The 12,575-nt window shown below is 35.9% G+C and overlaps 1 protein-coding gene across 3 annotated transcripts in view; it reads left to right on the forward strand.

The window, feature by feature from the left end:
• LOC124595338 (putative RNA-binding protein Luc7-like 2) overlaps positions 1–12,575 on the forward strand; it is a 43,600-nt gene that overhangs the window by 9,620 nt on the left and 21,405 nt on the right. Inside the window, exons 2-5 of one of the 3 annotated variants that reach the window (XM_047134050.1) lie at positions 3,094–3,151; positions 3,538–3,632; positions 4,684–4,790; positions 12,156–12,254. In XM_047134050.1, the coding sequence (XP_046990006.1) occupies positions 12,159–12,254 (96 nt within the window). In that variant the 5' untranslated portion in view covers positions 3,094–3,151; positions 3,538–3,632; positions 4,684–4,790; positions 12,156–12,158. The remainder of the gene's footprint in view (positions 1–3,093; positions 3,152–3,537; positions 3,633–4,683; positions 4,791–12,155; positions 12,255–12,575) is intronic. The other 2 variants (XM_047134049.1, XM_047134048.1) reach the window with 2 other exon arrangements.

Here is a 12,575-nt window from a genome sequence, read left to right on the forward strand (position 1 = left end):
GTGGTATGGGCTTGGTTGATATGGTTTTGCATGACTGTTCGTGAGGCCTAAGGATTGGCATAATTTGAACAGGTGGAGGTCATTGTTGAAGGAGGGGTGGCAATCAGAGATGTGTCATTTGATAAGGCCATTTGGGATTCCATGATCCAAGCAACAATGCAGGAACAGTATGTGGGTATGGGATCTGGCTGTCCACTGTCCTTCCCACCCCTGCCATAGTGGTATACCACCGTCCACCGAACCTACACAATATACTCGTTCATCCTTACACAACCCGTGCTCTCAATCCCTTACCTCATGGCTCATACCCCTGTAATGACATAAATGCAATACCTGCCCCATATATCCTCCCGCAACCACCTGCTCCAGTCGGGTCACTAACATCTACATCTACATGGATACTCTGCAAATCACATTTAAGTGCCTGGCAGAGGGTTCATCGAACCTATCTCATCAAAGGCAGGGCTATCTGTGAAACTAGTCATGGAGTCTATAAGCTAAGCTGCAACCACTGTGCTGCATTCTGTGTAGGCATTACAACCAACAAGCTGTCTGTCCACTTGAATGGCCACCGACAAACTGTGGCCAAGAAACAAGTGGACCACTCTGTTGCTGAACACACTGCCAAACATATCTTTCATTTCAGTGACTGCTTCAGAGCCTTGCCATTGGATCCTGCCCACCAACACTAGCTTTTCTGAATTGTGCAGGTGGGAACTTTCCCTGCAACACATCCTATGCTCACGTAACCCTCCTGGCCTCAACCTTAGTCAGTCACTGTCCTCGCCTGTCCAGTCTGTTCCCTGTTCCCATTCCAGCACTACACAGCTGTCATTCCATCTTCACACCCAGTTTTTTATTTATTTAATTTAATTTTTTATTTATTTCTATCCTTTTCTGCAACTCTCCCTCCTCACCACCTCTCTGCCCACTACCCAACCTGCAGTACTTCTGTCCACCCACCACACCATACTATCCCTCCCCTCCATGCCTCAGCCTCCTCCTTTCTCCCACCCAGTCACCACTCCCATTGTGCACTGGTGTTGCTGCTCACAGTGTGGTTTCAGTTGCCTGAGGGTGCAGTCGTGTGTGAGCTGCATTACCCCCCTCTCCCAGCTAGCTAGCTCGCGTGCGTGTATTGTTGACAAAGGCCACTGGCCGGAAGCTTTAAGTGTGAAAATCTTTCTGTTGTGCCTATCTGCGACTTAGCATATCCACTATATAGTGAGTAGCAACTTCCCTTCTCATAATATTGTTACATTCCATTCTGGATTTTCCATTGTTTGATTCAGTTCTGTTCAGTACCTCATTGGTTACATTATCTGCCCATCTTCTTTTCAGCATTCTTCTATAGCACCATATTATAGAGTCTTCTATTCTTTTCTTGTTGCTTTTTGTCTGTGTTTCAGTTCTGTGTAAAATTTATATGTGAAGAGTTTTTCTTTAGAAAATCTTTCCTTGACATTGCCAGTCTACATTTTGTATCCTCTCCACTTCAGCCATAATCAGTTATTGTATGGTCCAAATAGCGATAATCATATAATACTTTTAGTATCTTATTTCCTAATCTAATTCCCTTTGCACTGCCTAATTTAATTCAACTACATTCTATTGCCCATGTTTTTATTGTTCATCTTTTATATTCTTTTTTAGACATTGTCCATTCTGTCCAACTGCTTTTCCAAGTGCTTCATTGTCTCCAACATAATGACTGTGTCACCGGCAAACAGCAAAGTTTTATTTCTTCTCCCTGAACTTTGATCCCTCCTCCAATTTTTTCTTTGTTTTCCATTACTGCTTGATCACTGTACAGATGGAATGACATTGTAGATAGGCTAGAATCCTGTCTCACTCCTTTCTCCATCATTGCTTCCCTGTCGTGCGCTTCAGCTCGCAACATCTTTACTGCGTGTATAGTACCCTTGCTACCTTCAGAATTTCAGTGTGTATTGTCAAAACCTTTCTCTAATTCTACAAATGCTAGAAGTATGGATTTGCTTTTCTGTAACCTACCACTCAAGATAAGTTGCAGGGTTGGTATTACCTCACATTTCTACGTTTCTCCAGAACTCAAACTGAGCTTACCAGAGGTCAACTTCCAACAGTTTTACCATTCTTCTTTAGACAATTTATGTCAGTATTTTGCAACCACAAGTCATTAGATGAATAATTTGGTAACAATCACACCTGTTAGCAACAGCTTCAGTTACTACAAAAAAGTTCTCATTGTGAAGGCTGCTTTTTTTCCCCCTACACACAAGCTAGTAATCTTGCATGATAGTGGAATATCCTCAATTGAAGGATTGGCTACTATTCTGTGGTGATGGCACATTTTGCTTTCATGCTATGATAGTTTTGTCTTTGACCCTGGTATATATGGTGCTGTCTCTGTTTTGTGCCCACGTAAATCTGCTCTTCTCCCCTCTTTCATATCTTTAATTCTATGCTTTGGTAAAAGAAACTCTTTGCATATGTAACATTTTCTTTTATATAAGAATCCTTTGAATGTGGACTAAGAATTGTAAGAACTATGTATAGGCAGCTTCACTGAAACAATTTAGTACTATCTGTGTGTTGAGTAATTCTGAAATTGGCACCTGAGAGGGAATGTACCTCATTTGAATGGCAATTGTGGACAGATTATGACAGTCAGAATTACTTAGTGTAATTGATTTTAAAATTAAATATGACAAAAGATAACACACTTTTGGATTTAGTGCCAGATTTATATATAACACATCAGTCATGAGTGATATAAGAATCTATTTCTACAAGTTGGCACTGAGTGGACATTTTCAGTTTGGTGTGAAACTGTTCTCATTTTAATGAGATGATCTTCTTTACATCTTTCCTTTCTTACCTCCATTCTTTTAATGATTGCATATAAACCATTGCCTTAATGTAGCAGAAACTTTGGAAATTCTCACTAATTGTAACAGATTTTGGACAAAATGACAATTTTGAGAAGAAATTAATATTAAAATAAAAGCTAGTATTATAAAGAAGCTTAGTTTAGTGTTAAATTTTGTATAATAACATTTATTCTGAAATTAATATGTGGGATCTAAAGCCTCATCCCTGATTTCATTCTAGGGGGGCTTCCGCGCTTAATACAAGTATTGAGAGTAAAGGGCAGCTGAGAGCAGCACACGTGTGTATTAATCTGTGATATTTCTTTTTTATTTCAAAACAGTGTCATCATAACTGCTACTTAATAGAAGAGTCTAAACATTGCTATTAATAGCTTGATATGTTCATAGATATTGTAGTTCTGTGAAGTGTTTTTGCAGTTGTAGAATTGTTTACTGTTAAAAACAAATTAATACAGTTAAGCACTTTCTTCAAATATGTCTGTTAGAGTTCACAAAAATCACATGGCTCTAAATTGTGTAAAATAGATACACTTCTTTTTTGGAAGATATGCATATTTCAAATAGTATTTTTGTACCTAATTGTGTAGGTTTTTCCACATTCCATTGAGCATTCATAGTTTTACACAAATATCATTAATTTAACAAAATGATAACGGATTTTTAGGGGAAAACAACAGGTTCCAAGTGAAGTTTTCAGACCCCAAGGTGTGCAAAAGCTTCCTGCTCAGCTGCTGTCCACATGAGATTCTATCATCTACGGTATGTACATTTTATATGTGCTGTGAAGCAATCTGAAGATTTAATATATTGAATTGTTAAATATTGTTTACAATTGTAAAGTAACTTCGTATTACGAAGTCACAAAATTGAGACAAATCTGTGTTTCATGTTGATTTTTGTATAATTTTTCAAAATTGTACTCCTGGAAAACCTTTCTGTGTAAACCTTTTTCTAGTTAAATTTCATTCATAAGGCCTCCAGTGGCTTATCACAATTTTTGGTTTGGTGCTGTATTATTGTCAGTTTATGGTATCAATCTTTATTACAATTAAGCTCATTAATGCCTCATACAATAGTTCTTTCCAGAATATCACGGCATATTGTTGTGGATAAGACAGGGTGAATTTGGGGTTTATTACATTATGTAAGTACAAGAATTAAATAATTGAAAGATACAAATGCAAATTCAAAAATTCTTTTTCATTGTTTCACATTTAAGATGTTACTATAAGAACTAGTATATCTGTGACTTTGACGGCACTTCAAAATGGTAAGTATTGCCACATGAAAGCTGAAGACATCAGCCATTCAAATATTATTGGATTCCAGTAAAGTGTCCTTAAGTGTTGTTATAGCTTATTAAAATTGTGGGAAAAATATCTGGGTTCTAGGCAGAAAGATTTTTCCTCATCAAAATAGATCGGAATGTAAAATATCCTGAGGAAGGAACAAAATCTCCATTTTTGTAAGTAGAGAAGTTGTTCTGCATGGCTCTGTAGTTGAAATATGCGTTGAATCGAGTGCTGAGGGACGTTTTCCTATTACCTTGTGAGTATGCCCATTTAACTTGCAGGTGGAAGTATCCTGAAGACTGTCAGGCTTCACCTTGCACTGGTGATGTACCTATCTTAGACAAAATTACTACTAAGTCACCTTCGGCCCATTAACCTTTGCTGACTGAAGGTGTATAATCTGTTTCATCTTTTAACGCCATAGCTTAAAGAGTTGTATTTCGATCATAGATTTACTTATTTATCAAGTCAAATTGCAACTCACATATTTTTTTCAACTGGTCTCTTTCACCCTTTAGGAAGATAAAATATAATTTGACACACCATGTGGATAGTTTAGAGGAATTTTGTCACCATTACATCATACGGCGACACCATTCGAGTTTGAAGATATTTGTGACAGTCTGTAAGTTGCATAATTTACCGAGGGCTGGCAACATATATATTTTTGTCTGTATGTGGGCTCTATATAGGTGTGTGACTATTTCTCTATTTTAACTTAAGTCTTAAATGTACCAATTTTGTAACCTTGGTCAACCGATCATAGAATTTGAACTATGGTAAATACAAGTGGAAGAAAGTGTGAAAACAAAAATTTTGAAGCAAACATTGCATAACATGGCTACAATAATCTTTACCTGCAAATAGGCCATTACTGAAGTGAAAGGCAGGCATTCATCGGTAATACACCTTAGCAATTTTAGACTGTTACGTCATTGTAATGGATCTTGTGATAATAAAGTGACAGTAATTGTAAACTTAAAGCAGCCACTAAATGGTAAACTTGTTGTAGATAGAAATTATCATTAAGATTAATGCTGGCAAACATTTCTGATAATGACTATGAACAAAGTGTCCATTAACCACCTTTGATTCCATAAGGAACTTTTGTGCACTGTGATTGTAGACTACAAGGAAGGAGAGGCACACAGCAGTCAGTTGCAATCCCAGTTTTTATTGCTCTTGAAAATGTAGATTCTGGCTATAAATAGCAATCTTCAGTTTAGTTAAAATTCAACAAACTTGCAGCAGTACACATCACCACATGATCTTACTGGTGTACATGCAGAAGGAAATTGAGCTGTAAAGCCAAAATCTAGACGTGCAAGAGTAATAAGAACTAACCGGTTAGCAACAGATTGCTGTGTGCCTCTCCTTCCCAAGTGCCCATGTCAGTTTTGTTTCTGCTACTACTACTACTACTACTACTACTACTACTACTACTATTAGAAATAATTGCCAGCACTGATTTGCAACCACGATGCCATTCAGAGGCTACTAAAGTTAACAAACTTCCTATTTTAAGGCTCATTTTACAGGGCTAATAGTAATACTTCGATAATATTTCATAAGAATTGAGAACTTAAATGGAGCTGACAAAATAAAAAAGTTGTAATGAGAAGTTATTTTGCAGTTTTCAGAGTTTCCATTAATGGACACAATGCAAAAAGTAAACTGAAGTTGAAGTTGTGGTAAAGGTACTTAAATTTCAGTAAAACTAAAACCTAGTAAAAGAATGAAAATGATCTTTCATACTCATCTATGTTCTGAAGATACACATAAATGAAACATGTAACAAAGAGTTAAACAGGGCAAAAAATTAAATTGAAGCACAATGACTTTTATGGGTTTGAGAGAGAGTTCTAAGATGTGATGTAGCTATTAATGAAAGATAACTACTCAGTATGAGTCAAAGGCCTAGGAGGACAGGAATGCCACATTGTCCACTTACAAAGATATGATTAGAATTAATTCATCAAAACCTTTAGTTTGTTTCACTGTCTATTTTGTAAAAATACCATAAGCAAAATTTCAACTGTCAACATGGAACTGCAAGTTATTCAAAAATAATTATGAAGTAAGACATTTTTGAATGGATTCTATACTGAAAACTGCTTAGTGTAAAACCTAGAATTCTTGTCCTGTGCAATACAGCTTTCTCTAGTCACTGTTACCACTCATTTGTGATTCAATTATTGAATCTCTAATTGAAAGCCAATTACACATGTATATTATGCAGGATAATCTTTGAGTTGAGTATACATAAATAGCATTTCAAAATTTTAGAATTTATTTGTAAACATTGCAAAACCATGTATTGATAAAAGGCTCCAAACATTATATTATGACATTTGACAGCTCTGTTTCTGAAAAAGATTGAACTGTAGTTAGGAAGGAGTCAAGACTATCATCAGCATATTCTGACAAGTATTGCATGCATTCAGTTGGACTTAGAAACCTAAGGAGGGGAAGACGTAGTATATTAGCGATTGTAACTTCAGTATGTTCATCATGGTGGTGGACTAAAAGCTTAATTGATCTATCCATAATAATTTTCTGTGTTAAATGTCTTCCTGTGCCTGAAAAATTCTTGGCCTAACAATTAGTCTCAAGGTTGGATCAGAATTATTTGTTTTTGTGAAATCAATATAATGCTTGAATTCTTATGACCTGAAAGGGACTAAGGCCATCTTCTTCAAAACAGAATAAGTGTGACACTTGGAAAAATCTCCTTCCCCATTTTTCCAAATTTTGACTAGTCTGACTGCAACTGATTTGTTTCCATGTGTGATCCAAAATTTCCAGTTGGTACACACAGGTAACAGTCAATCATTCAGATTGGTCACTGGTGTTATAACTATGTGAATGTGACCAGTCAGTGGTGTACATGCAAATCCCCCCCCTCCCAATTAGACACCTCATATTGCCTCCCACCCCCACCCCCTCCCCCCAGCAGTAAACTTGCTGATGTTCATTACCACCTGTATTCACCCAATGTACAACTGCTTCTTTGTTAGACAAAGAAATTTTTTCTTGTCTTCAGCAAACAGTTAACAACTAAATACAGCATTATCAATTGTGGATTCTGCAGGAGTGTAAGTCTCTTCACAGTGATGAATCCATAGCATGTCTTCTAGTGCTCTATCGTTGCTATCCACGTCTGCACTATTAAAACATCCATTTGAAATTTTTAACTAGTTTGCATGAGTCTTCGTGTGTAATTCCTGTTAGTGGATTCAGTTGGCAGATGTTGTATGCCATCTTAGCAGTTAGCAAAAGGAGAGGGGTTCCCTTGACCTGTGGTGAGATTGGATGGTATAGAATAATTTTTGAAGCACGATTGTTGTCAGAATGATGTCTTTCCGATTATTTAAAAGTTAATAGGTACAAAAAATGAGTATTATGCTCAGCTTTTAACAAAACCTTGATGTGAAATTCCTCTTTAGTGTGTGTTCCCCCCATATAACTACCATTGTGTAGTAGCAGCTGAAATTTGTTAGGTGGATTTTAAGTGATGCGACACAAGTGTGTTAAAAAAAAAAATCCCAGGGGATTTTAACATGATTGGTCCAACCATTCCCTTCCTAGTATGAGCACTGTATAATAGTGTACTGTTCAAAATAGCTTGTTTATTCAATTTTCTAAAACATAATTCAGTTTGCAAAATAGGAATAACATAGACTTATGTAGTTCTTTCTGGTTATAGGAATATAAAACAGCTTTGCAAGTGCAGGTATGATCTTTGTCAATGGATTCTGTAGGAAAGAAATTAGTCAAGTTTTAGCTGGAAGTATATGGAAATGTACTTGTCTTTTGTATGACAGTAAAATAGTTCATCAAAAAATCAAAGTTAAGAACTGGAAGAATTGAAAGGAATTCCATTAACTTGCACATTCTTCTGGGTGGGTAAATTTGCAGTTCAGAAGTTTATAGTTGAATGTTTTGTGGATTTTTGATTGTTAGACTGAGGGCAGATTATTTTTTCCCCATCCACTTCTGTGGTAAAATTACGTATGTATATACTTGTATTTGCACAAAATAGCTGTGTACAGAGTACAGTGATCAGTTTAAAATTTAATCATGTGGATGGCAGATTTATTTCACTGTAAATGAAATGTCTGTAGATTGCATTCTCACAGACAAATGCAGTTGAATGTAATAATTCTTTATTTGCTGTGATGAGAAAACAGGATTTAGTTTAATGTGGTGGTTACATTTTTTTTGGGTCCTGGAACTGATACAAAAAACTTTTGACAGGGTATATGTTTTATCTGGTAGTATCTTGTGAATGTCTTTTAAAGTTCCCAGTGGTGGTTGGGTGTGGGGGTTACCTCATAATTTCAGCTGTAGCCCACACTAAACAAGTTACACCATAAATTTGCCTGACAATAGAAGGCAGCAGGTGGTGGTTCACACCCCCATCTACCAGGACCTTCCACTCAGTTCAAGGTCTGTGGCAAGTTGTTTGATGGCAGAATTCAGGTCCTTTTATTCCCACATATAAGAAAGACTCTTCCCTATATGCAACCATTACAGCAATAATATCCATTACAGCAATAATGCTTCTTTACTTCTATGGAGCCTTGTGCATCAATTAAGGGGCACTTTTAGGGCAAGTTTCCCCTAGTGTCTCGTTAGTGTGGTGATGCTTGCATAGGGGACATGACTGGCAGGTTGTGATGCGACACAGTACATTGGCTTGGACAGGATAGGTATAAGTCGGAGAATATTAAAGATTGCAGCAGTGAAGCTATTACCTGAAACTTCTGGAGCTCCCTGCAGCCTAACAGCCAAGGATGCCTGCTTGGAAGCCATCGCACTAGCCAAAAAGTAAACTTTGAACAGATCTTACTCAGTGTGACATGGGCTTTACAGAGATAACTGTTGCTCTTATTGTTGTTTGGTGCTATGTTAGTTCTAAATGTCAGGTAACCGCATTTCTCTTTTAAAACAAACTTTATAATCACACTGTTTAAATATTCTTTCAGAGTATCACTCCCCTAATAATCCACAACTTAAGTCGTGCAGATGCACTTACTGTTCTAGTGTTTGGTTACCATTTATTTCACTGCATCAGATGATTCATAAAACTTTCCACTTCTGTACTGCAAACTGTTGCGCAAATATTTGCATTTTGTTATTAATACTGTCACATTGTTGCTAATTTTGAGTTTACATTGGCCTTAATTTTTATTTGTAATACATATTTTCATCCATCCTGTAGACTTCATTATTGGCTGAGTGAAGAGATATTTGTGAAACATTGTTGGCATTACTGCGCACATCGTTCTTGGCAAGTGCAGACTTACAAAAATACCATTTGAAACAATAGCCTTTTATGCAAAAACTATTCATACAGCTTTCTCTGTGCTTAAATAGCTGTTTCCTATAACTTATTTTCTCATTTGTGATTTTCGTTCACTGTAGTGATAGGGGGAGAGTAGTGATGAAATTTGATACACTGCCCTTCAAACTTAATTGAAATGATAAAAGATGGAGTGAATGCTAAAATGAATTAACTCTTCTCAGGTCACCACATCTATAGTGAGATGATTCTACCTCAGAAGATATTGAGTGATCCCTTATCAGTGCAGTGTTAATTGGAATTAATGATGTTTTAAACTTTATGTTGAAGTAAATGTTTTGAGCAGCTCACACTGCTTAATTTGATGAGTGAGTACCTAATTACGTGCTCTGAGATTTGGTGGGACACTTCCTGCAAGAACTAGTGGTCCTTAAGGATAAGCTAAAAAACATTATTCCTTAATACTGATACTGTTTGATAAGGCTAGTTTGAAATTTTTTGTGGTTCACTCTTTTGTTTTATAATTTTGCTTTCTTCCTTCTGCTTGTCTGAATATGCTTTAAAAAAAAGGTGGAATGCAGTAGCAACTGCAGAAAGATGCATCTAAATACTGATTAACTACTCTATGGAGATAGAAGATACTTAATTTTTACTAAACGATAAAGTTCCTTAGTAAATTTTGGAATTCATGTGGTGTGAATCAGAATATTACAAATTAAATATCATAGGACAGTTGTTTTCTTTTACATTCTGTGATCTGTTGGCCAAGGCTGCGGCTAGTATTAAATATTAATTTACAGAAGGTTTTTGAATGGGGGTTTACTTTGCTGTTGCCCTGAATCTTTGTTGTAATATCAAAGAACAGTGCATATTATCTCTCTCTCTCTCTCTCTCTCTCTCTCTCTCTCTCTCTCTCTCTCTCTCTCTCCCTCTCTCCCCCCTCTGCGCCACTCTCTCACTTTGAGTGATTTTTATCACATTTCTTGATTAAATGAAGTAAAGTTACCTTGTTTCATTCACATGTATTAAATAGAAAATCAATGAAAAGTTCTGCAGCTTATATAGAACTACACTCGGTAGTTACAGTTAACTCGTGCAACTGAGTAATAACTGTGAAATCAATCATCCATTTTGTACAGTTTAGGAGGGGTTGCCACACTGTAAAAATGTAATGTTTAATGTGTTTGCAAGAAAATGTGCGCTGATGTCCATACATAGTTTAAGTAATCTCCTTTAAAGTAGTAAATTTCCTTGGCTAATCAGCACTGAAAAACTAACTTATCTGTGCCTGCATGTCATGTCACTTCACTGCATTATTGTGTAGCAGTTTTATTGTGAATCATTATCCTACTTCAGTGAAGTTCCTTCTTGTTTTTGGGCTCATAAATTTTCTCTAACATTCACATTTAAAAAGCTGTATTTTCTATGTGATGGAACAGGCAGGTTCCTAATCAACAAGAAGAGATTTTTTTCTATCAAAGTCTGCCAAGTGGGGGTTAAAATGGTTGTGCTACAGGTGGTTTGTAAGCAGTCCAAATGGGTCTTGCAGATGTGAAAACTCTAGTGAATTATTATTTTTCAATTGTTGATTATGTTAAACATTGTGAAATCAATTTTTAGCTGGAGTGTCATGCTAGTTAGTGTCAAGATCTGTTTGCTCATTTAGGATTTTTGTCATTCCTTTGTTTGCTCAATAAGGAACAGATTGATTTGAATGCCGTAGGGTTTTATCAGGCATACATCGATTAGAGGTGTTTTGTCTTTGCCATTCTGCACCTTTTAAACAGAAATATTGAGTTATATGTGGAGCTCTGCAGTCATTAAACATGGAATGTGAACACCATGAAAACTTGCAGTTTGCCCAAACTCATTTCAAAATAGTAGTTATTGTAATTATTAGTGAGGAAAAGGGATATGTTCCTTTCTAGAAAAGGGAAAGTTTCAATAACAAGTTTTTTTTTATAAATATTAAAAGAATGCTCTGTATTTGATCATCAAGAATCTTACTTTAATATTTGACACTCATGATTAAAAAAAAAGTTTGCAGATTTTTGAGCACGTTATCAAGTATTCTCAGAGTGAAAGTTTGTCATGTGGAAAAGGTGGGATGAGAGAAATCTATGATGTTAATAACTCTTCAGTTGGAGTGTAGGGAAAATCACTGCCTGTTCATTGTTAAAGACTTTTCCTGTTATAGGCTTTTTAAAATTATCCTGCTATTTGTTTAGCGGAATGATCATATTCTTACTGAACTATACAGGTCACTTTCAACATTCATGGTATAATGATAATGCGTAACAACAAATTTTGTTGAGTGCGGTGAATTGAGTACTGTGCAGGTCACAAGTGCAGTAAATATGTGGTTACATTGTGAAACACAAGGCATGACTAATTTCATTTTTCATAGCCATATTTTTAAAATTCGTGTCTTTCATGCTGTGTTAATGTTTTCTTTATTATAAACAAACAGTTGCGAAATACGTAATGTAAAGGTATTTGCCAGCAGAGTAACAACTGGGCTTTTCTGACTCAAGCAAAGTAATCCCTTGAAAACTTTCTGTAAAATGTTTACTAAACTTCGTTTTGGAGCCCCTAAATATTACAAAATATTGCTAACATTGAAAATATTCACTGTTAATGCAGTAATAACTACAGCTGCTTATTTTTTTGTGTGTTAACTTTCAGCGGATGGATCTGGGAGAATGCCCAAAAATACATGATCTGGCACTTCGTGCTGACTATGAAAAGGCCAGCAAAACAAAGGACTACTTCTATGATATTGATGTAAGTCAGCAAATTTATAATTTATTTTTTGGCTCTTTTGTTACGAGCCCACAAATAATAAATGAACTTGGAGGTGAGAAAAAGAATGTAAAACACACATTTTAAAAAATCACTTTGAGCATGAAAATAACTTTGTATTTTTGATATGTCACTCTAATGAATGTCTATCTGATGTTAATAAAAACAGGTTATGAACTCAAACATAATGGACCAATAGGAATGAAGATTGTTACCCAAAGGGCTAGTGATTTTGCTGGCACTTATATTGCATGTTAGTTCTCTGTTTATGAACAGACATAAAAGGGCAAGAAAAAAATTCAC

This window comes from Schistocerca americana, chromosome 2 (genome assembly GCF_021461395.2).
Source record: "Schistocerca americana isolate TAMUIC-IGC-003095 chromosome 2, iqSchAmer2.1, whole genome shotgun sequence".
Lineage (NCBI taxonomy): Eukaryota > Metazoa > Arthropoda > Insecta > Orthoptera > Acrididae > Schistocerca > Schistocerca americana.